The sequence below is a fragment of the Falco rusticolus genome, chromosome 9 (genome assembly GCF_015220075.1).
Source record: "Falco rusticolus isolate bFalRus1 chromosome 9, bFalRus1.pri, whole genome shotgun sequence".
Classification (NCBI taxonomy): Eukaryota; Metazoa; Chordata; class Aves; order Falconiformes; family Falconidae; genus Falco; species Falco rusticolus.
In genome coordinates, this window is record NC_051195.1 from 43,775,775 (window position 1) to 43,794,526 (window position 18,752).

Sequence of the window (18,752 nt, forward strand, 5' to 3'; positions counted from 1 at the left end):
TGCACACCAGTGTGTGTGCTTGTATAAATCAAAGACACTTTCAGTTTTGATGAGAATGATGTTTTCCCAGGAAAAAAAAATTCCAGTTTCAACAATCTGGATAAGTCCACATGGCAACATCTCCAGTGATGACTCCTTCCTAGATGCTGGCAAAGCCAGGGGATGGAGGGTGGGCTGCTGCTGTAGGCATGCAACTAGCCTTCCTTGGGCAAAAGGGAGCCCCTTCGAGCCCGACACCAGCTGCCATCTGAGCTTCTTTCTCCTAAATCAGTCCCTGAGCAGCTCCTGAGGTGGTCAATAGGTGACAGGCCCTTTCATCAGAGATTGCAGCTATCAATAAAGTAAGATGGCATACATTTTTGTGCGATAGTCATGGCTTTTTGTGCACTAGCATTATATAAGTGCAATAGTCATGGCTTTTTGAGGCACTGATAACCGGCTCACGTGAAAGCACCACTACAAGGGGGTTGGAGACGAGCTGAACACCCTGCTCAGGCCTGGCTGGACTCTTTGATGCAAAAGGTACCTCGAGCAACCTGCAGCCCGCTGCAAATTCTGCGAAACACATAGGAACGGAGAAACATTACAGAGAACCAAGCTCCTTCTTTGGGGTCTTGCAATTCCCTAAGAGGCTCTCCTGTTTTCTTCCCGGGCTCTGCTGCAAGTGCTGGGCTCTGGGCCACCAGCCGCTCGCCTCTGCCGCTTGCTCTCGCTCTCCCCCTGCTTCTCACTTTCACTCCCGTTGGTTTCATGTTCCCTTTGCCATGCGGAAAAGCTTTCAAACCTATCCATCCCAGCAGCAGGGTTTATCCTGGTTCCACCCACTGGGACTTTCCTAGCTTCCTTCTGCACGGCGAGAGGGGGAAAAAAGCCAGACGGCAGCAGGCACCTCGGGGAGCTCGGGGAGCCGCCGTGCTCTCTCCCTGAGCTAGGTTTCTATTGTAGGCGGTGCATTCCTTGGGAGGGAGGGTGTGTGTGTGGCGGTGCCTTCCCACACTCGGGGCAGCTCTTATTTAATGGGGGTCTCCATGCAGGGCAGACGCCAGAAGAGATTTTGCCGTTCCCAGTTCCCATCCAGGAACAGCAGCAGCTCGCATGCCAGGCGCTGGCATGGACCGTGTGTCCGAGATAACCCTGGAAGAGGAAGCTCCTGGGATCAGCCAAGCCTCCAGGATGCACCTCAGGAAGGATCTGAGGAGGATACGGTGTGCGGTGCTGCTGTGCCTGCTCTCCATGCTGCTTCTCATGATGCCCACTGTCTACCTGCTGGTTGGAAACCTCAGAGCTCCCAGCTCCTGCGCCAGCCAGGTAAGAGACTGACGGCCGATTTCTGTCCTGCCGTGCTAGGAGGAGGAGAGCACCCCATCCTGCATCTCCAAGGATGGGCTTGTTTGGTTCTTTTATTCTCTTTATGAGTTTCTCACATTTAAGGGAGTGTGAGAAACTCGCTGTTACATTCCTTTTTCCTTACGCAGAGCAAATCTGCCTCGGACAAGTCTTATTCTTTGGTCTTTATAACTAACGGTTTCTGTTCCTCTTGTCTTAATTTCACCAAGGTCACAGTACAATGTGCTACTTTAAAACTTTTACTGGCGGGCTGCAGGAAATGCTTAAGAAAAATCCCTAATTGATGGAAATCAGTGTTTCTGCTGATTTCAGTGGAGGTTTTGATACTATGGCTCGTTTTCCTCCCTTCTTTTGGGTTAACTCTGAGACTTCCCCACCCAGCATCCTATTTCAGCAAACATCTGCTGACCGCTCTCATGATGTCAGTGGGTCAGCCGTGCATCATCCATTACTGGGCAAACAGCTACAGCTCTTGTATATTATTAATGCAAAATCCTGCAGAGATATGATTTCGCACAATTAAAGTCTGACCCTAATTTTCACATCCCATTTTTACTCCCCACAAAACTTTCCCTAGACCTGGAAATCATCTCAGAAATTCTCCTTTGACGGAAAGCTAAACTCACTTTGCTCCTCGCAACACAAGCTTGTTGCTGTGGCTGCTTCGAACACTTTTCTATGCTGTCCCACTCCTCCTCATGCCAGACTGCAAACTAGTGCCTGTTTCCATGGTAGGCTATGAATTCTGCAGGACTGCCCCATGCTAGAAGCATGCACATATGCGTATAGGTCTGAAGAATTGAGGTTCGGATTTTAGCTTCAGGTCTGAAATTCCCCAACTAATTAGCCTGCTTGTTGTACGCTCCCTTAGGAAAAGCTGTGTTAAGTGGCCTCGAAGGCAGTTTTCCTTTATCCTATGGGTGTGTAGGGAACACGACAGCTGTGCCCATGGGTGCTCAGAGATGTGCCAGCCCCTGCCTGACCCCAAGTCTGCACGGCTGCATCTCGTACCTGGGAGGTACCAGCATCTGGCTGCAGCATCATCTGTGTTACCTTGGTTACACCTCCGTGCGAAGCTAGAAGGAGATGCAGCAGCCCTGCACAGTGCCTCAGGCTGTGAGATCTGCCCATCTCCGTCCCTGTGCTGACTCTGTCACTGCTGTTCAGGCCAGCTGGAGCGGGTGCACACAAAGTGAAGAGGCACTTGAGCCAGCCTCAGCTGCATCACTCTCTGCTCATGTCCCGTGAGGTTGTACAGAGCAAAACATCTCAGTTCTTCAAGTGATCTTAGAGTGAAATAATAATCAAATATTAGCCTGTTTGATTAGACTGACATGTTCCTGGCTCTTGACCCTGCCAGTACAGTTAGCACAGAAAAGTTTTTTTGTGAGTGGCTTTGGCTTCTTAAGAGGAAAAGACCAATGTAAACCATTAGATTTGCTCTGGGCCTGGCCTATGCTAATGTGTTTCCACACATATGCACTGAATTACTAGCACATAGTATTCCACAGTGATGTAACGAGGTGATCAATGAGTTACAGCCTCTTTGAGTCCCAGTGAGGAAGAGGAAAATGACGGGATCTGGCCAGCTGCCTGCTGTCTCCATGCCAAGTCCTGTGGGTGGATGCCCAGCTGCAGCTCAACTGGATCCTGCATTTTCTGAATTTTTCATTCACTCTGTTGGTGACCAGCTGTACTGCCAGTGTTGTCCAGCAACGGAATGCAGATGGGGGGATTTGTCTGCCTGTGTAGCTTTCTGTTAATTCCCCAAAAAGCCGTGTCACAGGCTGAGCTCAGCATGTCTGTAGCTGTTTCAGTCCATGGGAACATTTCTGGGCATAAAGACTCTCGGGAAAATGTCTTTTTGCATTTCCTTCTGCATGTGAAGTATTAAAACTGGATTGCTAAAAGATGCCTTCCTCATGTGCCCCCCTGGTAGCTCAGACCCAAAGGACGAGGTTGGGGCCAGACACGTGTGTTGGAGCTCTCGGTGGCACTCGTTTTGGGGTGTGGATGCCCTGGGCATACTGACAGCAAGTGAGCAGAGCCGAGTTTGCACCAGGTGTGGATTCGGCTGCTGACTCTTGAAGCAGCTAGCCCACAGGACAGGCACAGGACCAGAGCTCAGCCCACACGTGCCAGATCAGCAACTTCTTGTGTGCTGGGGACAGTCCTGGGAGTAGGGAGGGACTCAGCAGGTGAGCAGATGAGAAACAAACGTAGTAAATTCCTGAGACCATCCTTCCTGGAGCACAGAGGAGGAGAAGGGGAGCTGGGGAAGGTTTCACCAACAGGGGTGTGCCTCCGATTTGCCCATTTGCCCGCAGGCTGAGGCAGTTCATTCATCCCTGCTTTTGTGTGGGTGCACATGGTATCACATTCTGCCTTTGAAGGGATACAAACTCATCTTTTCCTCTGGAAACATCCCAGTCAGGAAAAAGCAGGGCAAGTTATGTCATTACAGCCACAGCTTCCTCTCTCTCTTTTTCATGGTATAATATGCCTTGCATGAATAATTCAGATTTGGTGATGGTTTCCCTGGACACCTTCCAGGCTCACTACACTGTTTCCCTTTTGGAAAGCGAAATCACTTTCTTTTGTGCTTCAAGGCAGAGCGAGGTGAGGAAATGGGGTTCTTTAAGCAATAACACACGGCTTGTGTTATTAGCAAAAAATCTATAAAAGGCTCTAGTTGTCACTTTCCAGAGGAAGGTCCAAGACTGCCATGCAGCCTTCCCCCAGGGGAAGCCAAGGTTCAGTTTGAGTGCACAAATCTACCGAGGGAATAGCACAGCCACCACGAGAGCATCTCTGGCTGCCTTAGCAACCTGCTCAGCTAACCCAATAACGCAGAGCATCAAGTCCTGTTGCCTGAAGATGTTGGTACTTCAGCTTATTTTCATGGCGTCCTTGGCACGGAAACCACAACCAGCCTAAAGGGAAATTCCAAAACCTGTCCAAAGTGTTGCATGTGAACCTGTGTGCTGTGTCAGCTTTGTAATGGAGAAGGGAGCTCTTGCAGTACAGAAGGGGCATTAAAGTCCTAGCAGCTCCACCTGGATCCTGCCTACAAGGATGAAGCCAGAAAGCAAGCAACAAAGCTTGAAAAAGCACTGCCAGCACCACAATTTACACAGAGCCAGAAGCCCTAATGGCCTGCCCATAGGGGACAGAGAACCTGAAATAGCTTCCTGATCTGTAGGGAAGGAGAAACACAGGGAGCAGCAGGGAACATTGCACCTAGGCCCAGGTGTGTGGGACTCCCCTTCTGAAAGCCAGCAGCAGTAAAACCCCTGACTGGCCACTGCTGCTTGATGCACATGGTCCTTGTGGGCAGACTGTGCTTACACTGGGCACTACAGTCTAGCCAAAATACTCCCATTGAAGCTGTTTTTTTGCTGGCACAGGACAGGTCCCTACCAAAAATGCCCAGCCCAGTCCATGCAGCATCTCTGGAGCTAGCAGAATTGTGGGTGTATGTACCGTGTATGACCTGCAGAGACCCTGCCCATAAAATAGTGTTTTGTGCAGAAAATGGAGTGGATGGAGGTGCTGGGAATATTTTGCTTATTAACCTCTCTGCCTGCAGTGCCAAGCTGCTTTGCCCATGCAGTTCTCTATCGGATACCCCTGGCTATTCCTGGACATGCAAGAGGCAAAGCACATGAACAGGGGATGTTCACCCCCTCTTTTTGGCTTTAGCAATATATGGATGTAAATGCATCGGGGGGGGGTTGGATGTTCTTGGTACCGAAACAATATAGAAGTGTTTGGTGTACCACAGTATTCAGGGTAATTAGAGCTGGCTGTCCAAGATGTTGTTTGTTTCTAAGTCAGCTGTAAGATGGGATTTTCGGCATAACTCAGTGCTGGTTAGTCTCTCCACAGTAACCAAAGGGAAAATTAAAGCCATGCTGTGAACTTCTCAGAATCACAGCTAAGCAAGAAAGGAAAAGACAGAAAACCAGTAACTGTGTAAATGATATCTCTATTGCCTCGTGCTGTTTAGCTCTCGCTCACCACCTCATCTACACCATCAATTTACAACATCCGTGCCTATTTAGGGCAAATACTACAAATACTTGGTCATTATGTGGCATTGCCTAGTACTAAAATATTTTCTAGAGGAGGTTCAGATTTATATCCTTATCAAATAGCACGATCAGGTAAAAAACTACATCCCTACTTTTGCCAAAAAAAGGATAATTTCACACCTTGCAGCACCCTGCTCTATCTACTGCATCACACCGTCCTTTTGCGTCTATGAAAGCAACTCCTGCACCCGGAGTTTCCCTCTGGCCTTCTTTGGAAACAAGTAAATTGAGGTTGCATAAAAAGCTTTCCCCCAGTTTTTAGTCAAAACCCTTTTGTTACTTTTTTTTATAACGAAGCAGAATTCTTTATAACCTTCCCACTCCCCCATTACCTCTGTTGTATTGCAACATCTGCATTTATATATATAAAGCACTTCAGCACAAAGTTAGGCTTTAAATACATAAACAGTCCCACTGAAGTTAGCTGATTAAATGTAGGTCTGTGATTGATTTGTAGCTCATTGAAGTACTTAGCGTTGTTAGAAAACATGTCACTTGATAATTATGTAGGAAGTGTCACATAAATAACAGTGTAAATACACTCATATGCATATACCTCTGGCCAAAGGCAAGGGGGAGTGTTTGAGGGAAATCCTCCACACCCGTATTGTGCATCCTACCAAGGGAAGGACAAAATCACCTTGCTACAACTCTGTATCACATCAAAAGTACAGTCACAGACACCACAGCAAACAGACAGGGCCTTGGAGAAAGTCATTACTCATAATGAAAGGTCCCAACAGCTCACCGACAGCGCAACACCGTTTCTCCATCAGCCACACAGAGAGCTTTCGCACCGCTGTCTCCTCTGGGTGACAATTCCTGCAGAACAGGCGGCTGCTCTGGCTGGGTATATTTGTGTGTACAGGTAGTGGGGAGGAGAAAAAGAAAAGGAGACTTTTCCCTGCAGTTTTCCTTCTCCATTTTTTTTTCCAACACACCTGAGCAGCTGTTTTAGAAATTATGGTTTTCTGCAGGAGCACACGGATGTTTGCTGATTTAAGAGAACATTAAAATACTTTTGAGCTCACTAGGGTAGTTAGCAGTCCCCAAACCCAGGCAGCTTGACCCTTCTCCCACACACACTCTCCTTCCCCTGGCCAATATAAATTATCTGTTTTCTGCTTTTCCCAGTGTATTTGAAGTTGTGTGAGACACAGCCACCAGGAGATAGTTTCAGCGCCTACATACCAATACTATTTCAGCCTGTTTAGTAAGCAATGTGCATCAAATCCTTCGCTGCAAGCTGATCAGAGGCAATTTATTCAATGTATTTATGTAGCTGTCCATAAAAGACACCAGACCAGGCCAGCATGCTCCTGACAAACACTGCATGATGGGGGATCCTGACAGCCCTGAGCTGGCTGCACAACCCAGACGGTCTGCTTTCTGCAGCCACATGTTGGCCTAGACCTGCAATGAAGTTTGCCCTGTGGAAAGCATAAGGGGTACTCCTCACACCCCAGGGGTGCCAGATCCACCATCAGCATCCCACAGCATCCTCCGGCGGGGAGCCGTGCTGCTTTGCAGGCTGGTGTAAGAGGACTGGCACTTGGCAGAAGCCACTGGCCATGCCCAGGTGTGACTCAGAAGGACCAGCCCTGGTAGGTGTGTGGCAGCCAGGCAGCAGCTTCCCTTTGAACTGCTCGACCTGCACACCAGGAGCACTTGGCACGGTCCAGGGCCATGTCCTGCTGCCATGCAAACGCCTGTTGGCACGGGGATGTGTTGTGAGTGTGCTGGTGTGCAGCTCTAGAGGAGAATGTAAGAGGTGAGGAAACGTGAGCCACCCTGCCTTCCCCCTGTGGCCCACAGACCACTTGCCCTCGGCCAGCTGCGCTCGCTGGGCTGCTCGGCTCCCCTCCGCCTTCCGAGCAGCCCACCCAACAGTCAGGGCAGAGCCGGGCAACACAGTCGGAAGTAACACAGATGAAGAACAGCAGGTGTAGCTGATCCACCTCCATTAGTTTCTTCCCTGGTGTTGCAGATGAACCTTTGCACCTGCAAAGGCTCTGCTGAGTCCCGAGGCAGGGAAGGATTGTGCCCCTTGCTCTGTTTGCCCTGTGCAGACTGAGGAACGGGAGAGTCTCTAAGCAGCAGAGGTGCTCCAGCAGTTCTGAATGGAGTCACCATCCCAAAGGGGTGGTGGCGATGGCTAATTCACACCAGCCATTGCCAGTCTCCCCCAGATATGCCAAGGGCTTGTCCAGAGTCAGGACAATACTGGTGATTAACACAATAACCACCATGGGAGCTCAAGTCCTGTCCCTAGCACCCTTTCAGAGATGCAGGCGGTTTCAAACAAACAGCACAAAACTCTTGCAATGAAGCAGAGCCGTGTCAGGACTTGTCCTTTTACACAAAAGCTCTAGCTGAACTCGATAACATTACTGTAGCATATTCCATTCTCTGGGATAATGCAAACGAGACCCTCTGCGGAGGTACCGTGTGCCCTGGAGCCTGGGGCTAACTGCTGTAAATCTCTCCTGCAGGTCACAGAAGAGAGGGGCTCTCGCTTTCTGAAGCAACGGGCAGTAGATACTGGTAAGTTTGCCAGTTCTTTCCCCCACCCCAAACACTTTACTGAGGTTTTGCATTCGTTGCCGCAGCATGCTGCTGGCAGATGCCTCCCCACCTGCCTTCCACTCTCACCACCCACATCCCTCCCCAGCTGAACAAGCCAGGGCAGACAGAGGCAAACTTGGGTGACAAGATGCAGGGAGGTAACAGGCCAGAGCGAAAGTGCAAGCATTTCTAACCCCAGGGCTGTGCAAGCTTGCTCCTTCTGATGCTGGCACAGACCTCCCAGCATCTCTCTGAGATCAGTATAACTCCCCAAAACACGGGTTCGGGAGCCCATGCACACCACACTGCCCCTCGGTCCACCCTCCAGCAATTTAAGACACGGCTGTGACATGCTCTGTCGACCCCACAGCAGCCTGACAAGCTCCCTCATTTGTAAAGGGATTTTATTACCTCAAGGGTGGCAATAAACAATCCCGGCAAATGACTCCTGGCTCAAACCTATGCAGAAATGGAAAGGGGCTGCACACATTGCCTCGGTGGCATCGATCACCACTCACATCTCATTGACCTGAATAGCAGCAAAGATCCTTAAACACTTTTTTTTTTCTTTTTTTCCCTCAGTTACAGATACACTTTCCAGCACAGAAAAGCCAAGAGCACACCTGACAGGTAATGCTTGTTCGAAAATGAAGCGTTTCCTGCGGGTATTGCAGTAGAAGTTGCATTGCAATGATCTTGGTTTATATGGATCTGACAGGATCAGGTGTTGCAGAGGGAAAATAATCATCGCCTTTGCCTTGTTGACCATGACAGACTGACTGTAGCCTGTGTTTGTAGAAAAAGACCCACAAATGAGGTAGTTGACAGAAGTGTTGCCACTTTCCCAAGCCATTTCTTTGTTGAATAAGCAGCTCTTGTAACTGAACTTATATAGGTGCCTGGTATCCTAGGGATCTGCTGAATCCCCTAGGAAAAGTGGGGGAAAGGGTTCAAATGGATCCTCACGGAGCAATGAATTGGGAAGAACTACCAGTTTAGTAGCAAAATAAGACCTCTTCAGACCTTAGTTTTCTGCAAGGCATGACTCAGGTCACATGTACCATCTTGCCATCAACTCACCCTGTTTCCAGTAAGACCATCTCTAACACACGTCGAAGCAATCAAGGGGAAGGGTATTACCAGAGAAAGGGACAAGGTTCATGTCTGGTTCCCATGTGGATGGAGTTCAGTGCGGAAAGGCTCTCCAGTTGCTCTGACCAAAGGCAATTTCTACCTCTGAGAAACACAGCTCACTGCAGAAGCACCCCAACACCCTGTGTGCTGTCTCAGTGGAGCACTTTTGTTAACTTGAAGCATGCAAGAAGTGGTGTGATGCTTCACACAAATTCACCTACAGGGTCAGATCAAACAGTATTTCGGGGCTGATTTCTTTCCCAGCATAGTTTATTCTCCCTAATCAGCACATTCTTTCCTAATGCACACCCTTAGTCCCATCCCCTTTTGCACACAGGTTGCTAGAGCTCCAGAACTGACCTGTCCTTGTTCAAAATCACACCTTCACTTAAGTGCAAGTTTGTAAGTGCAAAAGGAGCGTGTCTGCTGGTGTAAGTCTCTCTGTCACCCCCAAGTCCCCCCCAAGGCAGAGAGACCCAGAGGCTCCTGGTGCAGCTGACTCAGAAGCACAGCCGAAGCACTGCCCTGCTGACGGGAACTTTCCTGGGTTGCACAAAAGTCCATTTGTTGCAGGGAAGCACCCAACGGTTTTCTTCAAATTTCCTCAGGCCCTTCATCTGCAAAAATTCCTTCGCCATCAAACCCAAGCAGTCTCCCTGGGATGGCACTCGTCCCCTTCAACCTATCACTTGGGCCACTCACTGTTGGCCATAGCAAGGACCATGCAAAGGGAAGAGCTAAGGAGTTTTTATCCCTCTTTGCTGTGCAAAAAGGCTATGCCCAGGCCGCTGTGCTGTGTAGCCATCAGGGAATCTAATTTCTATGAGTTTATCTTTGACTTTTCTTTAGACCAAGTGTATTTTTGGTGCTGTACCCTGCAGCAACAAGTTCCCAAGCTTAATAGTGCATCACAGACCGAAAATATTTCCTGTTATTTTAAACCTGCTGCATAATAATTTCTTGGGTGCCACCCTAGCCTTCCCTTCTCAGAAACCATGACTCGTGCATAGAAAGTGAAAAAGGAATAATTATCCCTGAGATCTTTGTTACAGTACCCCACCTCAGGTACCTTTTCCAAAAAAAAGGTGATAGACTACAGACTCTCACTTGTGGGAAGTCTCTGCCAGATCTATATGCTCTGTCTTTTCCTAGGTTTAGGCACATATATTCCAAAGGTGAGAGGAGCAAGAGGAATGAGAACTAACCACAGTACTTTCATGGGAAAGCACCACTGAATTAACAGCAGCAGAATGACTCAATGTTCTGGCCCCTGTTCCTTTGTGATGAATCTTCCGCCTGCTTTTGGCTATTTTAACACACAATGAGCATTTTGAACTTACCCAATCAGGCAGCAAGATCTGCTCTCCCTGGGTGGCTATAGCTAGTGCAGATGGCACAACGTGAATACTGAGCTAGGACTTTCCTCCATCCCCATTCCTCCTGTACACTACTGTACGTTTGGTGCTGGCAGACCCGTGCCATGCCACCATCCCTTCTCCAACTTGCTTGGCTGCACTTGGGGTCAAGACGCAGACTAATGCCAGCTCCTTCTTGTCACCAGCCTGTGCCACAGCTGGATGGACTATGCTGCAGAAACCTTGTCAAGTACCTGGCTCACACTTAATTGTGCTGGTATCTGGGTGCTCCGCTAAAACTGGGTAGAACATCACTTTCTGAATCCACTGGATTGTTGGAAGCAGTGAGTTTGTAAGGGCAGTTATTAAGCTCCCAGGGCATGATCTTGAGCAACAGAGACCCTGCAGCCCCGGGACTTTCAGTACATGCTGTATGACAGGAGACCCTGTCTCCAACCTCTTGCTGAGACCAGGAGCCTGGCCTCAGGGTGCAGTGTTCAGTACCAGGTGCCCACACCACTGAGTGCTAAGAACTGTAGAAACCCCGTAAGTTCAGCAATATGCCACAAAATGTACCCAAAAGCTGCCAAGCAACAAAGATTCTCCAGCAAGGGACTAAACCAAAAGGGATTTGGGGAAGGGAGTAATTTCATATGTAAGGGATGCCAAAAATTTATAGTGGATGGGAAGGCTGAAGGAACTGTAGCAATGAATCCCTTACTAAAAGCTGATTGTTTTTACTTCAGGAGTTAACATAAGAGGTATATTTACAAGAAGTATAGCTCCATATATTTATGAAACAAATAAATGACATGTACAAAGTACAACTGCTGCTACAAAAGGAGCTGTACTATATTCAAAGGCACTTAAACATGCATTTTTCCTCTTGATCAATACTGAAAGCACGGGAAAAATTCATTAACTTGAAAAGAGAGAGCATCAATAGAGTGAGGTTTATCCTAAAAGGGAGGTTATAGCTGTAAAACTTAAGTTGCCTAATTCTAGAAGTTATGAAATCATGTACTTCATTTGAGATGCCTGTGAGATATAAAAAATATTGAAGAATTGAGTGTCACTGACATTTTAAAATGCGTCATTCTACACGGAAAAGAATATTTCACATGCAGCTTCTCTTCAATTTTCCCCCAAAATTCCCAAGATGGAAAAAAGCCCAGGACATTTTCTGGCAATATTCTGATCTTTTCTGATCCTTCCCATCTCAAACAAAATTTCGTCTGCTACCAACTAGTCTCTGAAAGGTATTACTCCAAGCTCTTGTAAACCAAATGCTACTTTAGTCTTTGCCAGGACTCAAACCAGTCCATAGGCACCAAAGAGGCAGGTGAAAATGAAGGCAGACCATGAATACTTTCCCTTCCTTTTATTCCTCTCTCTGTATCAGGCAAAGCTGTATTGGCTCAAGGCCTCGTAGTTCTTATAACACTTCAATAATTTAGCTTGGCTTGCTATCACAATCCCTGTCTGTCGCTCTCCCACACAGAAATACTCTCCTCACGTACTTTGCCTCATGGGGGAAGATCAGAACGATTTGGTACTTCAGCAGCACTGACAGGCAGCCTGAAAAAAAAGCCATTATTTTGTTGTGCTACTTGGAGAATATGCAAGAAATTGTACTCCTAACACCTTCTTGTCTCCCTACAGATTATTTATTGCTGGAAAAGAGAGGGAAACGGGTGCCACTGGGAGCTGAATATATTAGTTTTTCTGAATCTCATTTCACCCAGGAAAAAACTAATAGTTATTGCAAAGAGAAATTCAAAGCTTTCCCTTACCTGCATTCTGTTTGCCTTTGTGTCCATGCACACACACCCTGTCCCCAGATACTGAGTCAAAATCAATTTTAAACATTAACTCAGGCTCGTGAAGAAGGTCTCATTTCCTAGAAATCAGTCGCCTCAGTCTTTCTCAGCTTTCCAGGTTCATTTTAATACCTGGCAGAATCTTAATGGGTTTTATCCTCTTCCTTTTCACTGCCTCAGCTGCTCTTTTACCACAACAATTTTATGTGGCAATCAATAAAAAGCAGAGCAAACCCTTGCATCCCTGCAGAAAAATGAGTAAGTGCTAGGGCTTTGCTTATTCTGCTGGCTGTTGTGTGAAAGAAATTAAAATGGTGAAGGGAATAGGGCAGCAGTTCCCTGATTCTTCTCCTGAGACCCCTGCAGCCTGGGGAGCATCCTCAGCTTGGGTCACACTCATGTTGGGGGTCTGGATTAGAGATTAGAGCTCTGCTTGAAATCAGCTAATCACGAGACTGGGAAAAAGTCTGGAGGAAAGCTGAGGCTAACATCAAGCTTAGTGTTTTCTTCCAGCAAAGCATTAAAAAAAAAAAAAGATATAAAAATGGTTTTAAATATAATGCGTTGCTTTGGAATTGGGCCTCTTGAAGCACATGGGGTCTTCTGAGCCTTTGGTAAAATCAAATGACACTGGCAAACCAAAGGCAATTCTACAGCAAAAGATTTCTCTGCAAACACTCAGGAAGAAAAGCCTGTCAGGGGCTAACAAACCCTGCCATTCTTCAGAAGCAACTCAGCAGGAAGAGAAGTTCAGGTGTCTCGGTGCTCGCGGATAGATCATGTTCATTATTGTGAAACTTTTGCAAGCACAGTAGCGTCTGTCTAAGAACATAATTGTGATCCATTGCTACTGAAGAAAAGGATGCTTTAGAAAATGATGCTTCTTATTGCTGTCCCAAACCATTGGTTACAGGCATGGCACCCATGTGTACAACTGCCCCAGCACTGGTTTCACTTAAGGACAAGGTTTTTACTCTGTAATTAGGTAAGACAGCACTCCAGACCTGCAGGGTAAAGCCATCTGCATTGCTCCACAGTGCCATGAGACTCAGCCTTTAGGAAGGACAGTGTCATCATTTGGGATCTGGCCCACTACCAGGACACCCAGTCACAGCTACCCCTCCAGGCAGCCTGCACGGGCCAAGGTCTTCTAAAAACATCCTTGGCTTTTGCTCCTGATTGCTCAGATCTGGACACTCTATGGACACCCTCCAAAAATATCACTGGACAGTTGGCCTGCAGCAAATTGACCTCGGTTTTCTGAGGTTTCTGTCCTAGCATTTTCATTACCCTATTTAAATTGCTTGCCCTTTGGAGTAGAGATCTCACATTCAGCAGCATATTGCCCTTGCAGCAAACTAACCCGCCTCTCCTCCCTCTCTCTTTCTCCTACAGTGAAGAAACAAGATCTCACCAAGCCCATGGGAAGCCATCTGCCCATCCTGCAGTGGGAAGACAAACGAGGCTTGGCCTTTACCAAGAACAACCTGAGCTATTCCAGCAACGCACTGGTGATACCCGTGTCTGGGGACTACTATGTCTATGCTCAGGTCACTTTCCGAGGGCCCATTGAAACTTACAGTAAAACAAATTCTGTCACCGAGATCATCACCAAAGTCACTGACAGTTACCCTGAGCCCACCCAGCTGCTGACCGGCACCAAGACCCTCAGTGAAAAGGGAAACAGCTGGTTCCAGCCCATTTATCTGGGCGCCGTCGTCTCCTTAGAAGTAGGAGACAAGCTAGTGGTCAACGTTAGTGACATCAAGCTGGTGGATTACACCAAGGAGCACAAAACATTTTTTGGTGCCTTTTTGCTGTAGGTCGCTGGCAGCAGCTGGGGAGGGCTTCCCTTCAGGGCTCTGGTGTGACCTTGCTGGACCTTGGCTTTGTGAGCATGCGTTGGGGTATGATTTTCTGTGCTTTTACCCTTCTTCTGTACCGTCACTCCTCTGCAGCTCCCTGCAGCCTTAAATTAAGGGGTAGGGAGAGCTGAAAGCACAAGCTGAATTGAAACAAACAGCAGGGGAAAAAAAAAAAACAAAACAGAACTAGGAAAATGAAAGTCAGATTGGAGGGAAAAGAGCTTTTTTTTTAAAAAAAAGTAAAAACTGAGAGCTCTTCACAACTTTGTAAGCTAGGGAGGAACAGTTTTGTATCTGTGGGTAGGAATACTGATCGTGAATGTTGCAGCTAGGCTACATCATGAATTCCACCTCTGAGGTACGATTTCCTCAACTCAAAACAGTGTTTTGGACCTTCTCCAGCACTTCCACTGTAGTTTTGCATGACTCTTCTTCAGATTCTCGGTTCTAAAAGGTATGACTTGTCATCCTTTCCTTACAAATAGATTTGTTCAGTACTTTGCACTAACATAAAGCTCAGATTAATCATTAACTGCTTAATTAATCCCTTCCAACTTTCCTGTAGATTAAAATTACATCATGTGTTTTGAAGAAGCTACTTGAATTTTTTTTTCCCCAAGGAACTGTTTACAGTTCTTTAAGTCAATATACAGCCTCAAAGCTTTATGCAAAATTTCTAGGCAAGACACACACACACTTTCTGTTTCAGCATGAAAGTGAAATCCCCCCACCAGGTCTTAACATTAGGAAAACAGAAAAGACAAGGCAGAGAGATGCAGCAAAATTTTCCGCAGTTTTTAAAGCAACCACCAAAATTTTGAGAGAAAACCTCTGCAATATTTTGCTTTCCATTACATTTAATGCAAAACAGGTGCAACTAAAGAAATCCCTGTCTTGGCACTCCCCCTTGCAGCCATTGCCAATGCTACAGCAGTCCCCCAACCACAAGGAACTCCCCAGCCTTTCCCTGGGTGAAGGCTGGCAACCAGTAGTCCCTACACAAGGTCAAGAGACCCAAAGACAGGACCATGGCATGGCACAGCCAGGTGTGGAGCTTAAGAACGTTTTGCTTCCCACCTTGCACTTATTTATTTTCATAGACCTTACTGTCTCTCAGGGAAATTCCCCAGCTTTCCTTCCCCTCCCACAATAAACACATCGCTGATGGTGACTAAGGCCATGTTCTCATAGATTTGGACTTTACACTCTTTGGTGCCAGCAGGTGTCACACCCGAGCACCCACCACCCAGCTGTTCTGCCACAACCAGGCTTCACTCTCTGCAACTCTCTCCTGCCTCACCTCACTGGATTTCCTTCACTTTCCACCTCTTGGCCAGAAGCACCAGCAAGCCTTGGTTGCCCAGCTAACATTTCTGCTCAAGGCCACGGTGGAGCCCAGAACACACGGTCGGGGGCAGGGCGCACTGAGGCTGGGCGACATGTCGCCCTGGGGATGGGGGGTTGTAGCTGAAGAGCTCAAATGGGCAGAGCTACAAAAGACCGTGTGTGATGTTGCAGCCCAACCAGCAGTGAGACCAGGCTGCTTCGCCTGCAGCGAGCCTCCTCCTAGCCAGAGTACATTTATTGCTGTATAAAGATCTGTTTGAGCCAACAGGGAAAGGTCAGTAGCGCGGCTGAAGAGTAGAGATGGAGAAAGGCCAAGGCAGATGGGGGGTGAAGGGAGGAGGGGAGCACAGTAGGAGGTGGGAGACCCAGGCAACACCAGGATCTTTGCCTCTTCAGTAGTGGAAGCACCTTCATGCTGTCAGCTACCTCAAACTTCACAGGTCTTTTATGCAGTAAATCATCTCAGAAAAGGCAGCCTTTTGGCCGTCCTTCCCTATTCGGCAGTGCCTGTGTCCCATAGCAGCTCTCAGTCCTTCACTGTTTTAGCCACCCTGAGACAGCATTAAACACATCATAAAAGCGAGGAGATTGCCATCTTGCCCTGCCCTGCTTTCCTCAGGGGGCATCTTTCTTGCTTCCAGATTATCTTTGGGTGTTGGTCCATTGTACAACACTGCTTATCCAGGAGATGTTGACAATGTCCCTGCGCCAAAACCTCATCACAGTTTGGCTTCACATCCTTTCTTGGACTTGTCCTTCATTTTCCCCACATCTCAGCTGTCCTCTTGATCCCTTTCTCCCACGAGCACCTTCCTGCCTTCTTGGCCCTTATACCTATTAGGTATAAGGACACCCCTTTGTCCAAAGCTAGTTTTCTACGTGCAACATCTCCCTTACAGTCACCCTAGTGCACACAGAAAACCACAAATAGCTCAGGATGGCAGAAAGTGAAGGTAACGGTCCTGCTAGAAGGTGCAAACACTCTTGGACAAAACAAATGCCCCTATTAGCTAGATTCACTTTCACGTTTAAGTCCCTACTCCTATGTTTTCTCCACCTGTTCAGCCTTTTCTTTTAAGCTGAAGCTGGCCGAGACAGGAGCAGTTATTCGTCACATATCGGTTGTACTAGCACGTGCGATCTGGCCTCTTCACTTCTCAGAAAGGGTGTCTGCTCATTCAGCTCCTTGGCAGGGCTTTTCTTACCGCTCAGAACCCACCACCACCACCACAGTAAAATCTGGTGAAATCTTACACTTTTGGCAGCTCAAGACAAGGTTATTCTCTGGGAAATCCTAAGACTTCCCATATCTCAGATTGTTTAGTGTTCTCTCCACACTCCAGAGTCCTTCTGAGCTTCTGATCCCTCAGTGTGTGCCCAGAACATAAAAACATGGCGTTTGCAGCTCTTGCAGACCACCACATAAAGAACTTTAGGTAACTAGCACACGAACAATGTGATAAATCTTATAAAAGGAAAATCTAAAAGTGATGTGTCCAGGGCAGGTGTTTCTAAACAACTAGGAAGGAAAGCTTCTGTGAAGTGTTATATAGGATGGATTTGATTTATCCTTGGAGAAAATTGAAGTGCAAATCCTAGCTCTTCTGAGACAGTCACAGAAGTTCAGAAAGCTCTTTATTTCTACAAATGAGATGATGTAGCATTCTTCTGAGGCCGTGATGCAGTCCTGATAGGCTTGTACAGCAGATTTCCGTAAAAACTGTATCTAAAGTCATCATCACGTAATGCTTGGTGCATTGAATGATGGTAAATACAAGATCTAGGGGAGCAGAGTGGTGAATGTGGTATCTGGTACACAAGGAAAGAACCTTCTATAGGATATACACACATACATACATAGACAGACATATATTTGTGTATATTCATAGAAGTTCTTGGAAGCCCACTGGCAATAATGAGCCTTTTTTACCACAAGGCACATAATTTGTGTCCACTGTACACTAATGATAAATTTCACAAGCAAAATATCGCCTGCTGCAGCTGTTACAGATGTAACTCTTGATCCATTATCCATGGCTCAAAACTATTTATTTTAGTCCATTTAGAGCAAGCTTTTGCACCTCGTTACACACACCAGCTTTTAGCACATTTAGCACACTAGCACATTTTATATGTCATAAAGTAATATATCTGGCATTACTTGTTTTAAAGTGGTGCAGGCACATTAATCCACACATCTACCCTAGTGGAAATTCTCTCTTCCTCCCTTTTTTTCCCCTCTCAGTGCTAATAATGTTTCTGTAATAGTGACCAGCAAATATAATAAGAACGCAGGGGCTGATACTGACCCTGTTGTAGATCAGCTATTCCTCCACAGAAGGTCAATGACATGAAGTCAGAGCAAAGCCACTTGAGCGAGACAGAGGTCAAGCTTAAAGGGAGCGATCTCAAGAGTGAACTCAAGCTGTGGATTCTCAGATTACTCCAAAGCTGCATAAGGACAGAAGTGTTCTCAGAAATCTGTGCTTGATTTTGAATTGGACATTTTTTTAAAGTAAATCATTTCTGGAGATGTGAAAATGCATATGCGTCAGCATTTTCAAATGAATGAGAAGATGACAAAATCTGGTCATGTGAACAAGTGACCTTTCAGTCGGTGGTCAAACTGAAAATATGTTTTGTTTTGGGTGGATGTGAAACTAAAACAGTTATAAGAAAAAATCCGAGCTGGAGAAAAAGGGTGAAATAGACAGCTCATGCTAAATGAATAAGAAATATATTATTTCAGGCTTTGACCCTTAAGTTTCTTAGGAAGAAGGAAAAAAAAAAAAAAAAAGCACTTTTCAGAACAAAACCATTGAAAGAAAAAGTAACAGATTTTTTTTATCTGATCAAAATATTTTAGTTCTTAGTAATACTCTTCTTCCCTAATCCCTTTGATCCCCTCAAAACTAACACTAAATATAACCCAAATACATGAAAATGCTCACTTACCTACCGCTTCCCTTCTCCTTTAAAGCTAAGTATCGGTAAATAAGCGTTAATTTTTTCTCCATAAACATACAGAAGTAAATTTAAAGCTGTAAGGATCACAGCTCAAATCTTACCAACATATACTTGTGCTGTACTTAGCCCTGAGTACATGGCTAAAGGGGTATCGTAAAAGCGAGCTCCGTTTTCCTATTTGGTGCATGGCAGGAGTAAAATCTTCATTGCTTAAATTAAAAGCAGCTAAAATGTTTTACCTGGTTTACCCTCAACTAC

The 18,752-nt window shown here is 46.6% G+C and overlaps 1 protein-coding gene across 1 annotated transcript; it reads left to right on the forward strand.

Moving 5' to 3' along the window:
• The first annotated feature begins 920 nt into the window (after positions 1-920).
• On the forward strand, positions 921-18,314 carry TNFSF15 (TNF superfamily member 15). The gene is made up of 4 exons (XM_037401072.1): positions 921-1,308; positions 7,934-7,985; positions 8,589-8,636; positions 13,711-18,314. Exons 1-4 carry the CDS (start codon positions 1,096-1,098, stop codon positions 14,136-14,138), a joined length of 741 nt encoding a protein of 246 aa, XP_037256969.1. The 5' UTR covers positions 921-1,095; the 3' UTR covers positions 14,139-18,314.
• Positions 18,315-18,752: the final 438 nt, after the last annotated feature.

Coding starts and splice junctions, on each gene's coding strand:
- TNFSF15 (XM_037401072.1), top strand. CDS start 1,096: ATGCCAGGCGCTGGCATGGACCGTGTGTCCGAGATAACCCTGGAAGAG. Junction 7,986..8,588: donor GCAACGGGCAGTAGATACTG/GTAAGTTTGCCA, acceptor TTTTTCCCTCAG/TTACAGATACACTTTCCAGC. Junction 8,637..13,710: donor GCCAAGAGCACACCTGACAG/GTAATGCTTGTT, acceptor TTTCTCCTACAG/TGAAGAAACAAGATCTCACC.